This window comes from Nannospalax galili, unplaced genomic scaffold (genome assembly GCF_000622305.1).
Source record: "Nannospalax galili isolate Female #2095 unplaced genomic scaffold, S.galili_v1.0 scaffold406, whole genome shotgun sequence".
Taxonomy (NCBI): Eukaryota; Metazoa; Chordata; class Mammalia; order Rodentia; family Spalacidae; genus Nannospalax; species Nannospalax galili.
Window position 1 is genome coordinate 4885992 of NW_008357033.1, and position 18898 is coordinate 4904889.

General features: G+C 49.1%; 1 protein-coding gene across 11 annotated transcripts in view; it reads right to left on the reverse strand.

The window, feature by feature from the left end:
• Positions 1–18898, reverse strand: part of Atp2b2 (ATPase plasma membrane Ca2+ transporting 2) — a 361587-nt gene that overhangs the window by 108575 nt on the left and 234114 nt on the right. For all 11 annotated transcript variants that reach the window (XM_008854882.2, XM_008854881.3, XM_008854887.1 and 8 more), the window contains 3 exons: positions 6719–6916; positions 4244–4501; positions 3256–3381 (listed from right to left, as the gene is read on the reverse strand). In XM_008854882.2, coding sequence (XP_008853104.1) covers positions 3256–3381; positions 4244–4501; positions 6719–6916 — 582 coding nt within the window. The remainder of the gene's footprint in view (positions 1–3255; positions 3382–4243; positions 4502–6718; positions 6917–18898) is intronic.

An 18898-nucleotide genomic window follows, 5' to 3' on the forward strand; every position in this document is an offset into this window, starting at 1 on the left:
CCAGATAGTAACCCAGCAAAGAACTGGGAATCAGACAAGAAGTAACCCAGTTAAAAGATGGGCTAACGAGCTGAACAGAGCGTTCTCAAAAGAAGAAATAAAGAAGGCCAAGAAACATCTTAAAAGGTGTTCAACATCATTAGTAATTAGGGAAATGAAATTAAAACCACTTTAAGATTTCATCTTACCCCAATGAGACTGGCTAAGATCAAGAGAATAAGTGATACCAAATGTTGGAGAGGATGTGGGGAAAGGGGAACGCTCATCCGCTGCTGGTGGGATTGCAAACTTGTTCAACCCCTATGGAATTCAGTGTGGAGAACTCTTAAAAAAACTGGCTGGGCATGGTGGCACACGCCTTTTATCCCAGCACTTGGGAGGCAGAGGCAGGCGGATCTCTGTGAGTTTGAGGCCAGCTTGGTCTACATAGAGAGTTGAGTTCCAGGCCAGCTGGGACTACAGGGTGACCCTGTCTCAAAAACATCAAAACAAAAACCCCTAAAAGTGAACCTACTATTTGACCCAGTTATACCACTTCTTGGCATATACCCAAAGAACTCATCCTATTGCAGAGACACTTGTACATCCATGTTTGTTGCTGCTCTTTTCACAATAGCTAAGAGATAGAAGCAACCTAAGTGTCCCTCAACCAATGAGTGGATAATGAAAATGTGGTTCATTTATACGATGGAGTTTTACTCAGTAATAAAGAAAGATGAAATCATGAAATTTGCAGGTAAATGGGTGGAACTAAAAACTGTTACACTAAGTGAAGTAGCACAGACTCAGGAAAAAAAGATGTATGTTCTCCTGCATATGCGAATCCTAGCACCAAATACTGATAAGTGAGTATGTATCCAGACATAACTACAGGAACCAGGATAATGAAAAGGAACCAAGGAGGTAAAGGAAAAGAAAGAATCTGAAAGAGAAGAACAGTAGGAAACAGGTGTTAATAAGGGAGATATGGAAAAAATGAGGTTATTTTAAGGGGAGAGGAGGGAGGGCTATATAAAGAACCTTGGGGATAAAGTGAAAGACCCAGTTATACCACTCAAGACAGGTGGGACCATAGGAGAAGGATATTATTAAAGGAGAAATGGGAAAAATGGGGGCACTTTAAATGGGGAAACCATGGTGGAAGGGTTAGACAATGTGAGAGATAATGTTTAGCTAGTTTTAAAAATCCAGAGGGAACCATCTTAATCCAACAACCTACTGACAAATTATACATACAACTAGCTCAGGAACATAATATATGTCTAGGCAAGGTTTATCTGAGAACAGGTGGTCTTTGCCCAACCTTTATATACATAGCACATGGTAATTAAAAGTACCAGACTGGTGGAACTAACCTTCTTGAATGTTTAACAGCCATACTTTGAGGCCTTTAGTAATTTGATCAGAGGGACTTAAAGGATAGTTTTTGCTCCTTGCCCTCCAAGGTCTACTAAGTTCCAGGGAACTATGAGCACCTCTCAAAATGTCCTGTAACTGTGGTGAGTCACCTGTCATTTTGATCAAGGAGGCCATGGAGACCCCACCAGATGGACTTGAACCAGTGTCCAGTCTACAAAGAGGAGGGTCAACACAGTGAAACATTTCCTCCATGCTTCCAAGTGAAGCCAACCGTGGTCGAGGAGGACCTTTGACTTATCTTTACATAGGTGGAATTGGTAAAAGAAAGGAGCCAGGGGCTTCTCCCAAGCCCATGTGACCCCTGAGGAACAGATCCTCAAACGACCTTAAGAGTAAAAATAAATTGGCTTATCTGGGCCAACTGTATCATCTTAAACACCCAAAAGGAAAGTATAACTAAAGATTAAAGGGATCAATATAATTCTTTAAGAGTTCATGTGTATAGCTAAAGGCTACATAACAAGAAAAAATGCCAGGCACGAGATACCTTCCTTTGAGTTGTTGGCCAGGGTGGCCCAAGAGACTCCCAGACAGTAAGACAGCATAGAAGTGGGAAAATGAACAGCAGACTCCCATCTTATCTAAAGGAAAATTGGCAACAGCTTGCTGCTAGATGAGGAACTTGCTGTTTTATGAGTTCCTTCATAAAACAAGGAACTCTAGATAGGCTGACTAGACTCAGCAGATGGACAAGCACTGGGGAACGCCTGGGGGCGCCAACAACACAGTGGACAGTAACAGGGATGATAGATTATATGGACTCCTTTGGGGGGCTATGGGAGGGTGCCATTTGGGATGCAGGTATATAGAAGAATAAGATTGTTTGGGATGTTCTATATGAAACACACACACAAAAAATCAATAAATAAAAAAATGAAAAAAAAAAGAGAATGCCAATGTTGGGGCTAGAGAGATGGCTCAGTGGTTAAGAGAACTGGCTCCTCTTGCAGAAGACCCGGGTTCAATTCTCAGCACCCACATGGCAGCTAACAACTGTCTGTAACTACAGTTCCAGGGGATCCAATGCCATCTTCTGACCTCTGCAGGCACTGCATGACACGGGTGTACTTACATACATGCAGACAATATACTCATACACATAAAATTTTAAAAAAAATTAAAAAAAGAATGCCAATGTTGTCAATCACTCTCGTAACCTGGTCTAGGGAACTCCAACCCACTCAGAATAAGTCCCAATTCCTGACCATGGTCCAGAAGCATGGCATCCATCTCCTGCTATCCTTCCTCCCCTTCCAGAATGGTCCCTCTTCCAGTGATGTCCTGTTCCTGGACCTCTGAGCTTGTTTTTTTTTTTTTTTTTTCTGTGGGATGTGTCCTTCCCCAGGAATCTCAAAGCCAGCTCCCTCCTCTGACTTCCTAGTCACCTCTGCCTGATCGAACTCTGCACACCCCCATGACTCCCAGCATTTCCTCACAACCTCTCTTCTCACATCCCACTGGCTCCTCAGGGCCAGTTTTCCTTGGCCTTCTCCACTCCCATGGCCGTAGGTCCTGACACACAATAGATATCCAGAAAGACTGCCACTGACTGATTCTTTCTCATCTCTGGTACTTGGCTTTTCAGGAAACCAAGCCACTAGAAGTTACATTGCATGGATAGGGCACTCTGTGACATTTGCTTCAGTAGACCTAAGCCTGGCCATGGCTCTGTGCATGGCAGGCTCAATGTGTGCTTGCCTGGGAGAAGGGTGTGTGCTCATCAGGAGTTGAGCCTGCCGGCAAACCCAGAACCAGGGATCCTGTGCACTTCCTACCCTGTGGGGATAGGAACTGGGAGCACTACATAGGAGCATTGAAGACTACATCTAATCTTACCTGACAGCAGCATGGGGTCCTTGTCCACTGACTTGCGCACCTGGTCAGACTCCCCTGTCAGTGAGCTCTCGTCAATCTTGAGGTCATTGCCCTGGATGAAGAGGCCATCGGCAGGGAGGAGGTCACCTGGTGGGGGAAGGGTGGGGTCAGCAGAGTCAGGCAGCCAGAGAGGCTGGAGCATCCCCTGAGGGAGGGTTCTGACTGAGCCTAAGCATGCAGAATCAAGATGGTGCCTGTAGGCCAGTGGGTGGCTAAAGAGCCATCCTTGGGACCTGTACAGAGCCACCCCGGCCCACACTAGCAGGTCTTCCATAATGTGTTTCCTTTGGTCTGATGTGTCCTTGGCCTATCTTTCCTCCCCTCCTATTTTCTCTAGTCTAGGTATGGCAGGAAGTCTTTCAGGACAGACCAGGCTGTCTTGGGTGGACTAAGGACACTCTAGTCAAGTGAGTCATGAAGGTTGAATGAGGAGGTCACCTCAGTTTTCCCTGCTTACCCAGGTCATATCTGGTCCAAACCCTCTTTGGAGCCAGCCTGCCCACTTTCTCGACAGCAGTGCCAGGCCCGGCCGATTCACTTCTGTTCCCCTTAACCCCTACAACCCCACAAACCCTCATTGGCAGCCAACTCAGGCACAGGACATGGATTTTTGTCTCATAACACCACTCAGACTATTAGTGGCACTTAGAATGCTGGGAAGGCTTCTGAAGCTGTATCCAGACTATGAGTGGTGACTGATCGGTCATGTCTGCTCTGGGTGGAAGTTGGAGAGCAATGGCACGTAGGCAACGAATTTGACATTTTTGATTTAATTGAATTCAGGAAACCTTCTCCTTTCTGGGTCCCTCAGGGTCTCAGAACATATCTTGCCACTATCTCAGCTTTTAGGGACTCACCCCATTCCCTGGGCCAAACTTTCTGTGTCTGCCTGTTCTGTTCCACTTCTACCCAGACTCCAACTCTAGAAGTGTGGCAGGAGGACAGTTACCATATTTGATCTGGGCAATGTCTCCAACCACAATCTCGGCCACAGGGATCTGGACCACCTGGCCAGCCCGGACCACAGTGAACTTCTGCTCCTGCTCGATGCGGCTCTGCAGGCCCCGGAACTGCTTCTCCTTACTCCAGTCATTGAAGGCTGTGACCAGGACCACACAGATAACAGACAGCAGGATGGCAGCCCCCTCAATCCACCCTGCTTCTGCCTCGCCTTCATCCTCTGCTCCGCCCTGGGCTGTGGCACATCCTACAGAGAGAAAAGGAAGAGTGCCAGGCCACCAGATGAGAGCAGCTCCTCTATTGGGACCTAAAGCCCAGCTATAACAGTTGCTGATAATCAGTTGACACTGACCCATTTGATCTGGTGCCTCTGTGTGCCTCACCCTGGACAAAGGGTTTTCTCCCAGTCAACGTACGAGTGCATGCTCTGTCTCCTCTACTGTTAGGGATGTTGAGGATTCTCAGAGAGGCCTAGTAACCTCCCAAGCTAGGAAGGGCAGGTGTGGAGTGAGACACCACCCTAGGCAGCATGGCTTTAGAGCCACTGTCTGAGTTGCCAGTGTGGTGCTAGTTCTGGGTATGAGATGCAGATTTGCTGATGTCCTCTGTAGGTCTTCCAGCTGTGGTGAGGTGGGTCTCCAGGAAGCAGATTGAGGGTGTTGAGGTTGATAACAGCCCTGGCCCTGACGCTGCCCCCCATCCCCAAGCCAAGGGGTTCCCAACCCTCCCCTGAGGGATTCTGGGAGCTACTGTCCACCTTAGCTCCAAGGCTTCAGCTGGAAGTGAGAGAGGAGGACTGCTGATATTTTTTGGGGGCTGGGGGACAGAAAGATGGCAGATCCTGGGCACACCCAGCATGTATCAGGTTCCACTCAGCCCAGGTCACTGCAGGGACAATGGCACTTAGTCAGAGGCTGATGCCTTATTTTATAAGACTTAGAGTGTCCTTGTTTTTTGCCACTTGCTATGCAAGAGGGATAGCTGTCTCTCCCTTCATCTGTTTCCACAATGGGGCTCTCATGGGGACAGTTTCAAGACAATGGATCTCTTTGGGACTCTGGAATTAGAAAGGCCTGGCTTCAAAATTGAGGCTCTGCTGTATAACCCCAGTAAGTGATGTGGCCTCACTGAGCCTCCTTGTGGACAGCTGGAAAGTGAGAGAATACCTACCAAGCACCAGGCTGTGCTGGACACTGGGAAGCGGTGGCCCTTTTCAAGAGTGCCTGTTACACACTGTTCAGGACAGACCCTGCTACCCTGTATCCACACAAGAATCATATCTCTTCCATGGATCAGAAGGCAGAGCTGCAGGGGGCAGTCCCTTGCCCCAAGTCAGTGCACCTGGATTTGAGCCTACATCCTTCTGGGGTCTGCGCCCTCACTCTCCCACCTGCTAAGAACCTATTCCTTCTCAGGAGGTAGCCAGATCCTCCATGCAGCCCAGGGCTGTATTTCTTTACTTGCCCCACACCTGACCATGGAAACAGGTCCAGGTGTGAGTCTCTCATCCAGGCTTGCTGTCACTGTCCCCACTGAGGGCAGCCCAAGACCTGGCGTGGTGCCATAGCCCATGTCTCAGAACATCTCCAGACAACTATCTTCTCCTGCCAGTCCTAGTACCTTCATCTGCCCTGTGGAATGGGACTATGTGCCAGCCAGAGCTCTGTGGGTTGAGATGCTGGCTCTCGGGTGCGTGAGATGAGGGCAGGTCAGTAACATAACAGATGGACTCCCACACGGTGGGTTCATAGAGAACGTGGTTGAAGCTGGTGGATGGTGCTCCATTTTTCCTGGTGGGGCCAGGCTGTGAGGAACCTTTTCCTGCCTTCTCTCCTTCCATCCCTTTGCTAGTGGGGTACAGTGTAAACAGCTGCCTTCCATCCAGTGTATGGCCAGCCCAGGCGCCACGAGGGGCAGAAGTGGATCCAGGACAATTAGGGTCACACTCCAAGCCCTCACCCATGAGCTCTGGGTCCTCAGTTTGTGCACCCCAGAGATGGCAGAGGCCACAGCCATCTGTCTGGAACCTAGGGTCTCTGTTGGCCCCAGGAGCTCCACTTTACACTCTGCCAGCTGCCCTCAGCTTATCCTGCTCAGCAGGGTCACTTCAGGCCACTGATGCTGGTGACTCAGCCGCCCTTGCTGGGTGACCTTGGTGTATCATTTGCATGCTCGGGGACTCAGGCAAGAATAGCATCTGCCCACAGGGTCATTTTGTGGATCAAGTGAGGAGGAAGTGAACTTCTGCCTGCAGTTCCCAAGTCCAGACAGCTATGAATTAGTAGAGGTGATAAACATTACCATTGAAATCTACCTGATAACTTTATAGACATACACAGGTGCCAAGGATCTGAATGCAACTGATATGACATGTATTGATCTTTACATGCATTGATCTTTGAGGCGGGAGTCCCAGCAAGCATGCTCCCTCTAGTGTGCTCCCCGACTTGCCCAGGCACTCTACCTTCATTGCTCTCTCCTGGTGGGTGGTAGAAAGACAGTCCCAGGGAGATGATGGCTGCTATCTCCAGGATGATGAGTGTCACATCCTGAAGTGCCTCCCACACCAGCTGCAGGAAGGTTTTTGGCTTCTTTGGAGGTATGAAGTTTTGCCCAAAAATCTGTTTCCTCTTTTCCAGGTCTGGAGCGGTGCCCGGTAAACCTGTGGTCAGAGGGCAGACAGGCTGGGCTGAGACTGGGAGAGACGTGTGCATGCCCCTGGGAGCTGCAGAGGGGACGGAGTGGGCAGGAACCTAACAGCACTCATCCCAGGAGTCCAGTGCTCCCAGTGAGCCAGGCCCTGAGGGCTCTGCTAGGCTGGAGACACTGCAGTGGGTATGGATGAGCCTAGAGACATGGATGATTCCAGACTCATGGTGGGGTTCCAATGCTATAAACATGCAAATCAAAATCGCATTCCATACATCTGACCCCAAACATTATCATTCAGCCAAGCCCACCCTCATCGGCTTATAACACTGTATAGCTGGTGTGCTAGAGAGCGTCAGTTGTCAACTCGACACGCCTGGGTAGAGGGAGCTTCAGTTGAGGAATCACCTTCATTGGATTGGCCTGTGAGTGTGTGTGTGTGTGGGGGGGGGTGGCATTTTCTTGATTGTTGAGGAATGTGGGATGGTTCAGCCAACTGTGGGTAGTGCCACCCCTGGGTGGGTGGTCCTATGTTGTATGAGAACACAGGTTGAGCACAGGTCAGGGTAGCAAGCCAGTAAGCAGTGTACCGCTATGCTTCAGGTTCCTGCCCTGATTTTCCTCAGTGTTGAATTGTGACCTGGGAGGTGTAAGATAAAATAAACCCTTTTTTCTCTAAGTTGGTTTTGGTCAGTGTTTTTATCACAGCAACAGAAGGTAACTAATAGCTAGATGGAGTCATTTCACACAAAACCCCGTTATTTATTTATTTTTTAAAATATTTTATTTTATTATTTTTTACTTTATGTGTATGCATGTATTGCCTGCATGTAGGTAAGTGCACCCGTGTTGTGCAATGCCCTCGGAGTACAGAAGAGGCTGTTGGATCCCCTGGAACTGGAGTTATAGACAGTTGTTAGCTGCCATGTGGGTACTGGGATTCGAACCCAGGTCTTCTGCAAGAACAGCCAGTGTTCTTAACCACTGAGCCATCTCTCCAGCCCTTCATTTATTTTTAAAAATTTATTTATTTGTATTTTATGTGTACGAGTGTTTTGCCTGCATGTATGCAAGTGTACCACCTGCATGCAAAGATCTCAGAGGCTGAGAGGGCATCAGGTCCCCTGTAGCTGGAGTTACATATGGTTGTTATCCACCATGCAGGTGCTGGGAACTGAACCTGGGTCCTCTGCAAGAGCAGCCAGTGCTCTAACTGCTGAGCCATCTCTCTATCCCCTCAAAGATCTGTTTATACTAAAGTGTCAGACATCTGCTATAATTTATTGAGTGTGGTAATGAAGGTGACAGTCAAGATGGTTGGATGGGTTCAACCGTCACATGGTCTTAAAGCTGAAAAATTCTTAGAGGGACCATTGTAAACAAGAGACCTGTGACTATCTAATCCCAGTTCCCAGGACTTGGGACTGTGACCTCCTTTGGGAAAACAGTCTATGGACTTTTTGTAACTAAGGTTAGGACCTTGTGATGGGAGCATCTTGGATGATCCAGGGTTGGAGAGAGAGGTACAACCCTTGAGAACTTTAGGCTGTCCAGTCCTCTTCAGGGAAAACAGAAGCTGGGAGCATGTTGGGATGGGGACTGTTGCATTTACAAAATCTAGTAATCTATTGTGTGTGTGTGTGTGTGTTTGTGTACATATGTGTACATGTGCACATGCTCTATGGCACACATGGACATCAGAAGACAACAACTTTGTGAGTCAGTTCTATCTTTCTACCATGTGGGTTCTGGAGACTGGGCTTGGCGGCAAGCACCTTTACCTGCAGAGCCATCTTGCCAGCCCCTAGTGACCCAGTATGACCTGGCTCTTGGATTCTTAGTCAGTCCTCTGTGGGCTTACCCACCCATTCATCATCTCAGCTCATAGTTCCTGAACCTCCACTGTGTCTCAGGAACCCAGGAAAGCAGTGTACAGAGGCTTGTGCCTCGTGGCTGTAAGCACTTAGGGTCCTTGCAGTCCAGGCCTGGGCTTCAGAGGAACAGAGAGACAGGTCACAATGAGACCAACATCATACCTGAGAGAGAGGGATCATGGCCTACTCAGTAGCCAGGAGGCCCTGTACTGGCCTTACTTAGTGCTGAGAAAAATTCCGGGGTAGGCCAGGTCCGATCTGCTGGTAAGAATGAGGAGCCAGAGTTGGACTGGGCCTGTTTGATCTGTTGACAGCTTCCTTCTGTCTAGCCCTGTCCTGAGCATGTGGAAGTGTTGACTTGTCTGATGTGAGGGTTCCTGCCTGGGATGTCCACATGGGCCTCTAAGCTTCAGCATCTCAGGGAATGGAAATCCTGGAACACTCTGCCAGGGCTGATCCAGAAGGGCCCTTGGGCTGTCTCACAGGACCTCTGAGACAGTGGACAGTAACTGTGACTTCTTAACCTCCCCCTTCCTCTTGGGGCCAGGCTGGAGCTGGGGGTGTTGAGCTCCAAGAACCTAGGTGAGTTTCAGACTCAGACAGTCTGGCTTCAGATCCTAGCTCTGAGTCAATCTGGATAAATGATTTTGTTTTGGTGCCTCAGCTTCCCCATCTTTAAAATAAAACAGCAGTGCCGACTTTCCACAAACTGCTCCTGCTCCCCAAAGGGGGAGGCAGTGACTGGGGCTAGGGACAGAGCAGGCTGGAGAGTGCATGGGACTGACTGTTCCTAGGGGGTGATAAACCAACTACTACTACACAGCACTGGCTGCCACATCACCAACTGCCATGTAATCTCCAACCCATGCTACCACCATTGCCACTGAATTCCATACCACAGTTGCCGCCCACTGCCACGTCACTAGTGCTGCCCTGGGCCTGGAATGCTGGACGCTTTTTCTTTTCTTGCAGTTTTGGAGATGGAACCCAGTGCCTTGTATGTGCTGTGCAAATGCACTGACCCATACTTTCTGGACCATCAGCCCATCTGCCTGCAGTACTCTGGCTTTGATGGTATCAGAGCCTCAGCAGCAGCTGCACTCCTCTATCTAGGTCTGGAGACTTGGCTAGAATCTGTCTTTCTTTGCCGTGTGACCTTGAGTAGACTACACACCCTCTCTGGGGGGCCTAGGGCTACCTCACTTGAAGATTCCACAGAACTAAGGCTCTGATAGTATATGGGTCTGCCCTGTCCTCTGCTGTGTCATACAAACATGTACACTGAGGCTCAGGGTCCTTCTGTGGGGACCCTGATGTGCTCCTGCTGTCTTCCTCAGCCTGATGTGGTCAGGGGCAGGCTGGACAGGCTCCTACCTAGCACCCACAATGCCTGTATCTGATGACTAGGCTTATGGCAGCCCAGGCCAACAGCCTTGGAGTGCTTAGGAAATTGAAACTATACAGGCAGTTCACAGCCCTGCTGCCTTCATTTAATAAAACAACAGTGATTCAAATTAGACAGTGTCCAAGAGGCTGTCCAAGACAGCTGTGCGACTGAGCATGAGCAGGGGATTGTGGGTGGGTGCACATATGCTCAAGGGTGGATCAGGCTGGGACCTTGTACCTTGGAGGTGGCTCAGTGATGTGTGCAGGGTAGGCATTTATAGCCCTGTGGTAGGCCTGTGTGGGAGTCTATGGGCTCTGTCTCCTGCCAGAGGCCAGCCAAAAAGGCACCTCTGTCAGGACTTTGGGAACTCATGGTAGTTGGATGAAGTGAAGTGGAACAGGATACCCAGGCTGCTCCTCAGCTCTGTGCCCTTGGGCAGGTGGCCTTCCCTCTCTGGGTCTCATTTTCCTCATGTGCGATTTTTGAACGGTGACAGTGCCTACCTTTCCTGCACTCAGAGTGGCAGAAGATCTGATGGCTGTCAGTCACTAGTACTGCCATTCTGAGCCACATCTAAGATACAGGATCCAAACCTGGCCTCACACCAGAGTCACTGGGTCATTTATAAGGTGTTTCTGCCTGGGGCCCACACAAGTGGCTGACTGAACTAGGCCAGGTCATGCCTCAGGGTGCCAAGAACTTCCTTCCATGCTGCTGGGGGTATGTGGTCCTTAGACCAGTGGCCTCAGCCTCTCCCAGTGACTAGCGGAAGTTACAAGTTCTTGGGTGCCACCTGTACCCCCTACATCAGTCAATTGGGTGGGCTGGGCTGCATGACCACCAGCTTCCTTAGGAGAGGAGAGATCCAGCTCTGTGTGGAGATGATGGTTTGGGGAGGCAGGGCAGAAGGAAGCTGGTTGCCATGTGATCTCAGGCCTGAGGTCCCCTTGAGTGCTGACAGCTCTGGGATGTGGGTCACTGGTCAAGCTGAGAAGGGCAGTGGCTGGTTCAGATCTCATCCATGGAGTTAGCTTTTTGCTCTTTGGCAGGGTTTCCATGGGCCCTGTCTGCTTTCCTGGAGTCTCTCAGCAGCTGCCAGGCTCACAGCCCCCTGGAGGCCACAGCAAACTCAGGAAGTGCTGCAGGCTAAGAGGCTGGCAGACCCAAACATGGGGCTAAGAGGCCACACCTCTGCCCACTGCTGATCATGGGGGCGGCAGGGGTGGTGGTAGTGGTGCTGAGAAAGGCTGGAGGAGGAAGCTAGAAACCAGGTGGGAAGAGAAAGGAGACAAGAAGAGGAAATGAGGACAGCAAGGGGCCAGGAGCTCACCCTCACACAGGCTCTGAATGTGTCCTCAACCTTCTCCAGAACTTCCACGGCTCCTAAGCTCCTTGCAATGGTCCAGCTCCTGGGCTCACAATGGCCTCTCTGAGGTTATCCCAAAGTCTCCTTCTGCCTCATGGTATCACATTTACCTCCCTCTCTACCAGACCTGCACATGCCTGGAATTGCTCTCTCAGTCTTGACTCGTAGGGCTCTTACATAGGGCTCTTATCCAGAATACTGTTTCTTGCCCTCTGCCCTCTGTCTGCTGACAGGTTTAGTGCCCAGAGCCCTTGGGACTACCTCCTTCTGAGAACCTTCCTCGATTTACTGAGCAAGAACAACGTGTGTTTTCCATTCTTCCCCGACAGCCCTGCAACTGGCTCCTACCTTCACCAGCACACATTGCTCAGGCTTGCTTGCGCTTTATTGCTACTACCTTCAGATACTGATCCCACTCTTCCGAGGGAGGGCCTCAAGAAACCTCCCACCCGCTTCCCCATCTCTCAGGGAACCAGGCACGGGAATGTGAGTCCTTAGGCTGTTCCGACCCCTGCACACAGTGGACACCTTGTGCCTCTTGTAAGAACCACTCAGAGAACTTGAGTATAGCTTGGCCTCTGCAGGAAACACTGCACATACATGGGCATCCCCTGTATCTGAGTCTGTCAGGGCCGTGGTAGGCTCTGCATAGGTTTGATAGCTGCTGTCTGGTGTGCATGCCTGTGACCATATCCTGATTCTTAACGGGCAGAGGTAGGGCAGGGAGGCATCTCTTGATACTCAGCAGCCCCAGGTGGGGTGTCCAGCAGATCTGGAGTCTCTAATGATTATGAATTTTTACAGGGTGGTGGGTACACTTACTGTATGCACACACACACACACACACACACACACACACACACACACACAGAGGCAGATACAGTATAGCTGTGGATTTGGAGTTTAATAGTGGACCTGTGACTGTGTGATCACAGCGCTGAGTGATTTCTATGTGAGCAGAGTCCTGTAGTGTATCTGTGCACCCAGGGACATGGAGGGGAGCGGGGACATCTAACGTGATCCGAATGTAGACACAGCTCAACTACTTTAAAGCTCCCACTTGTCCTTTCTGAGTCAAACTGAATTTTTGCCCTCCTTCCATGGTGAGACTTCTTTATGAAGTCTCTCAGCTCGTGACTTTAGACTATTCTATGTAAGCAGGGAAAGGGGCTAAAGGGTAGGGGGAGTATGGGGCTGGCCAGTGGAAATCTTGCCAGATGCTGTGAAAATATCAGTTATCTGTACCAAGGGAGAGCTAGACCCAAGCAGTGCCTCCCAAATGAAACATTTCAGAAAAACAGCAAACACCTGTTTTAGTTCGAGTGCTGTCCCATACAACCTTGGGATATAGACTGGTGAAATTATTAATTTCATTAACCTGAAATGCAAGTCTCACTGATCTGCACACTTGGTCCTCAAAGGCCCCCTCCTGGTCTTCCTGGGATCCACATCACAGGAGCAGGGTGCTCCTTGTGACCACTCCATCTCATGCTCCCATTTGAAAGGTGGGAAAGTGAGGCACCCAAACATGAAAGTGAGTTGGTCCTTATTCAGAGTGATTCAGCTGTAGGAGGGGCTGAACTCTTCCTCCCACCCTGGTCCAATCACTACCCCATAGAGATGTAAGGGGACATGCATCTCCCGAAAACCAAGGCTTGTTGCACACACAAACTGTGACCATTTCATACCCTGTCTCCATCATGGAAGACACTTTATTCTGCCTGTCTCCTGGTGGCTTGTCTCTGCCCCTTGGAAAAACAGGCCAAACAGCCATTTTCACTGTCCACCTGAGTCTGCTTCAACATAAAACACTGCACTTCCCCATCACTCCAGGAGGGGCCACTATAGAGCGACTTCCAGTACTACTCACTGTGCGGTAGCATGGGCAACGGCAGGTGGGTACCTCTCTCTGAACCTCTGTTCCCTAATAGTGGCACCTAGAGACAATCTAGCTCTACCTGCTGGAGAGATGAAAGACTGAAATATGGTTAATTTTCAGACACAACTGGTGCTTTGAACTCTGATGCTAACCACACTGCATTGACAGTAGAGCAGTGTTCTCATCGCTGTGACACAAACGTAAAGCCCAGATGGCTGAGGCTCCATGACTGCTCTTTTTGGGCCAGCTAGCGGTCTGTGTCAGGACCCAGGGCACAAATCAAAGTGAGAACTCTGCCTCTCTTCTTGAGACAGCCTCTTGCTCTACACAGAGACTTGACAATGGGCAAGAGCTATCTCCCAGAGATGCCAGGCACCTGAAGGGACTTGGGAAAACTTAGTCACCAGGAGGGGTGTTGCTAAATATTTGCATTGTCAGTGTGATGTGGGTTTCTCCATTAGCATAAATAAAAATCTTATATTTTGAAAAAAAATCTACAAGTCTTTCAAAAGCTACAACCTTTATAGAAAAATGCATTTCTGTCTTTGGAAAGTGAGTGGGAAAAATAAATTATGGTACATCTAGTCCGTGATATATTATACAACAGTTTTAAAAAATGAGATCCATTTATGTGCACAAACATAGAAGGTTCTCCAAGGCAAAGCAGTGAATGAAAACCAGCAAGCTTTTAGAGCAATGTGTGCAGGTCGACTCCATTTGTGTGGAACAGGAAATGCTATAAAACAGTAGTCCATATTTTCTATGAACACATACACATGCAAGTATGTAGAAAGGTGAATAAGGATCTGCTCCAAATTCATGAAAGGCAGGAGGGGAAAAGGCAGGAGACCCAGCTGTGGCAGCACATACCTTTAGTGTGAGCTTTCTGTGAGTGGTAAGTGGGTCTCTGAGTTTGAGGTAAGTCTGGTGTACATAGCAAGTTCCAGACCAGCCAGCACTACACAGTGAGACCCTGATTTAAAAAAAGAAAAGCAGTAGGATTGGTTGTGGTGGTCAGCTCTGACTGAATTGACTGAAGTATGTAAATTTAAACCAAGATAATGTGTTCATGTTTATCTGAATAATTTAAAGTTTAATATTAATTAATTAATTTTTTGGACTTTTTGAGACAGGGTCTCCCTGTAGCCCCAGCTGTCCTGGAACTCACTGTAGACCAGGCTGGCCCTGGAACTCACAGAGATCTGCCTGCCTCTGCCTCCCAAGTGCTGGGATCAAAGGTGTGCGCCACCACACCCGGCTAAGTTTTTTTTTTTAAACTATTTTAAAAAAAGTTTATTTCTTTTTTTAAATTTTATGTATAATCGTGTATTTCCTGCATGTAGGTAAGTGCACCCATGTCCAGCAATGCCCATGGAGGTCAGAAGAGGCTGTCGGATCTCCTGGGACTGGAGTTACAGACAGTTGTTAGCTGCCATGTGGCTGCTGGGATTCAAACCCGGGTCTTCTGCAAGAATAACCAATGTTCTTAACTGCTGAGCCGTCTCTCCAGCCCCTAATTTATTTTTAAGTCAATACTGGAAGAAAATTATGATTTGTTTCTGTATAACTTTGGATGAAGTGGAACTGAAGACAAACATTTCTGGGATAATACCTTGGTCTCTTGCTTTGTGACCTGTGTGTTTCTGACTGGGTCATTCCTGCTCTTCTGTGTCATGGGTAGGATGGTGCCAGTTCACAGCTTGGGCATGGGGATTAAAATGAGGTAACAGGTCTGACAATCCAGACACACAGTTGGTGCTCAGCAGATGGCTCACCATCTCTCCTTCCCTTCTGTGTCCTGCTTCAGCTCTCCTCAGGGTTCTCTTCTGCCTCTTGATCCTGCTGCAAACCCAGCAAAACTCCATCCAAAGCAAAACTCACCTCTGCCCTGACCACTCCTGCTCACTGCCCACACATTGGCCAAGGCCACCGTCACTGCTGCCCTGGATGGCTTCGGTAGCTGCCTTGCTGGTCTCTGCTCCCACCCTCTGTCCATGTTTTCAGAGCACAAGGTGCACCATGTTCCTGTCAAGCTCTTGTCTACTACACTCCAGGGGCTCCCATTGCACACAGAGAAAGTCATGAAGACAAGTGACTTGTCTGAGCACAGGGAGTCGTCAGGTCTGCTGTAGTTTGCTGCTCTGTGTTGCTGGCGTGTGAGTGTTTCAGGCATTTACAAGGCAGGCCCTTCCTAGAGATGCTTCCTCAGGTGCCACAGGGATTCCATGTTCTGTACACTTTTCCTATAGACCCTCAAAGTTCCCTCTGCTGTCCACAGCACAGCCTAGTGCTCCCATTTCTTCACTTTGGGTGCCAGGCACTGCAGTCCCATTTGGCAGGTACAAGCGACTTCCCTTCCTCCAGGGGCGGGGATAGGATGCAGCACATGGAGCCAGCCCCATCATCACCAAATGCAACTTCTGATGATGCAGAGTCTGAGGCCAGAGCAGTGCAGTGTGGTGCAGACTCTTCCATTGCTTTGCTTCCTTGAAGTGCCAGAGTGAGTGCTTCCAGCTTCAGGACCAGGGCCCTGGATGGCAGAGGCTGCCTCTTTGTGACACTCCTGCTGGGAGGTGAGACCACCTCCTTTGAGAGAGAATAGGCAGTACCAGGCTATGCCCCTGTCCTGCTGAGTTGGAAGACAGGATTTGGGGTGCTGGATGCAAGGAGACTCAGAAAAATTTCTCTTTTCCCTCTGTCCCCTCCACATGTTCAGTTGACAGTCTGTGGAGGATTAAAGGTCTCAGGCTGGGTCACTGGGAGACCATGTGGATAGCTCTGAGACCTGCACCTGTCCCATTCTGCCAGATCATGAGCTCTGACTGACACTGAATGGTGACCTGAAACAATGCCCAGCACACATGGCTGAAGGGCAGGAGAAGCAAGGGCTTCCTGAGGTCTTCTCCAGATACCAGACTTGCCATTGGCTGAGCATGGCTAGGCTCAGGGACCCTTATTCATGATATTAATAAACACTTTTTATACGAATTGAAATGAACAATAATGAGAAGATTTTGCTTGAGAAAAGAGTTCTCCTATAGTCATTTGCAAGACTGCAGAGGGATAAGTTTGTGTCCCTGATCCAGATCTCGGATGGTTTGCATCTCGATTTTAAGGCCAGGGACTCACTGATCACGGCTCCATGTCTCAGCTGTCCTTTGCTCTCCTTTCCTCTGATTTCAGAGTGACCGAAGGCTCCCACTTCTACCCCAAGGACAGGACTGGAGGACAGATAAGCTTCATTCTGCAGGCTGAAAGTGGCTGACTACCAGGGGCTTCCCTAGAGTTGAGTTGTGGTAGAGTTTGAGCATTGGAATTGATTAGTGATGTCTGCCACTACTGTGGGTTAAGAAAGGAGGAACTTAAAATGTCTCTCAACATATCCTTTTTCTCCTTCAATCCCAGGAACAGAATCCTAAGGTCCTCACAAGGGAACCCCTTTGTGGTGGTTCTGTCCATGTCTCTAGCTTGGTCAATCTCAACTGGACTCACTGTTTCTTATACATCCATTCCTTCTTCAGGCTAGGCATGTAGATGAGCCTTCTTGATGCTTCTGGATTTGAGCTTTCTCTGCTTTTGAGACCACAGTTGAATTCAGACTCTTGGCGGGTCCGATATGGGCTCCTCAGTGAGGCTCCCTCCTCCCTCCACAGCTTCTAATTCACCACATAGGCTGTGCTCACCTTCCCTGAGGGACTATGACAGGCTTCCACTTTTCTACTCTGGAACAGGCAGTGGATCCATCTTCTGACAGTGAAGGTTAACTTACTTCCTTCCTCCCTCCCCCCCTCCCTCCCTCCTTCCTTCCTCCCTCCCTCCCTCCTCTCCTTTCTTTCTTCTTTGTTCACACATTTATTAAGTAAACATCTTATGCTTGCCACATCTAGAATGTTCAATATGTGTTGTTTCCAATGGGCACAGGGATCCTCACACTCAACTCCTGTTTGGAGATGCTCATAGGCCCGGATTGTCAGAGTGAAACATCGTTTCTAGTCTCTGGCAGTGAGCTGACTTCAATTCCTCTGGAAGAGCCTCGCCTTTTCTCCACTTTTTCTTCCTTTTCCAGGCCTGGGTCTGTTTCCCACTCTCGCTCAACACCTGTCTCCAGCATCCTTTTCTTTCTCTGTACCTGCCATACTCTCTTTGTATCACTAATGTCTGTTTGGGTCTGCTGCCCCCAGGCCCTTTCCACTGGCCTCTGTGCTTTGTTAAGAAGTCTTGAATTATCCAGCTCCAGTTTTGAAGAGAATCCCAGGGGATTCTGTTTCTCTTCACTGACCCTCAGCTTTGCCCAGGTCTATGTTTAAATAGTGACTTCATGGCTCCCTCACGGGGCAGCTATGTCTCCTTGTCGGTTTTAGCTGCTTCTTCCCTGGAAGGCTGAGGGTTTAGAATCTGCTTTGCAGGCTCTTGGCCAAAATGAAATAAGATCACATATCCTACTTCTTGACCCTCTGGTGGCCTACACTTTAGAGAGGACCCAATCTGCAGTATCCCCTCCCTCTACAGCTCCTCTTCTCTTCTGTTTCCTTTGATCTCCTGTCCATTCTCCAGGCCCTTTTGCCTTCAATTCAGGTATCAGAAGTCCTGTTCTGCTGTTTCCCACCACAGTCTCTTGCTCACAGCCCCCAGAGCCCAGGGCAAGTCTCCACAGTGCTCCACTACCATTCACACCAAATGCAAGTCTCATGAACACAGACATGGCTTCGTTCACTATTGTTTAGATCGCTGGGGTCTGGAGCTGTGCTCAGCACAGAGTAGGTGCTCAAGAACTGCACAGGCAGTTTTAAAAGGGAATTTCTTGGAGCTAAAGCATAGTGGTAGATATCTACATACTTAGCCTCCTAAACCTGAGTACCTGGTTGCTTAGTAGGTATTTGTAGAGCTCAGCTCCATCGGTTTTACCTTGAGTTTTGTTTTTCCATAGAAGAGCCACACCATTGTTCTTAAACCCCGCGCTGCTTGGTGCAGCATCTACTGGAAGCAATTATTTTTTCACACATTTATAGCAAACATTGAAATATCCATGAATGGAAAGGATACTAACAGAAAATCACCACCCCAGGCACTTTTCAGGGATAAAACTTCAAGACTGAGATGGCTTTTTGTGTCCCAGAGGCCCAGGAGAGTGACTGTGCAAGCTTGAGAAAGGGAACAGGTCTGAGGCACCAGTACAGCAGGGCCTGGACTCCTGCCTCACTTCTGCCACGTGTTGGGGTGTGACTGGGGCACATGGAGCTCTGGTTTCCTCATGTGTAAGATGGCCAGGTCTCCACTGGGCCCTATACAGTAGCCACACGTTCTTCATTACCTGGACCCTGGCTGCTCCCATGGTGCTTATTAGCTCAATTTGGATAAGTCTGGGGTGGGGTGAGGAGCAGTAGGGATGATAGCAGTTTCAGAACAAACAGCCAGCAGTCCCAGAGTTGGAACATGAGAGGGGCAGATTTGCAGCCTGGCCTTGTGGTCCAAAGGTGGATTCCAAACTT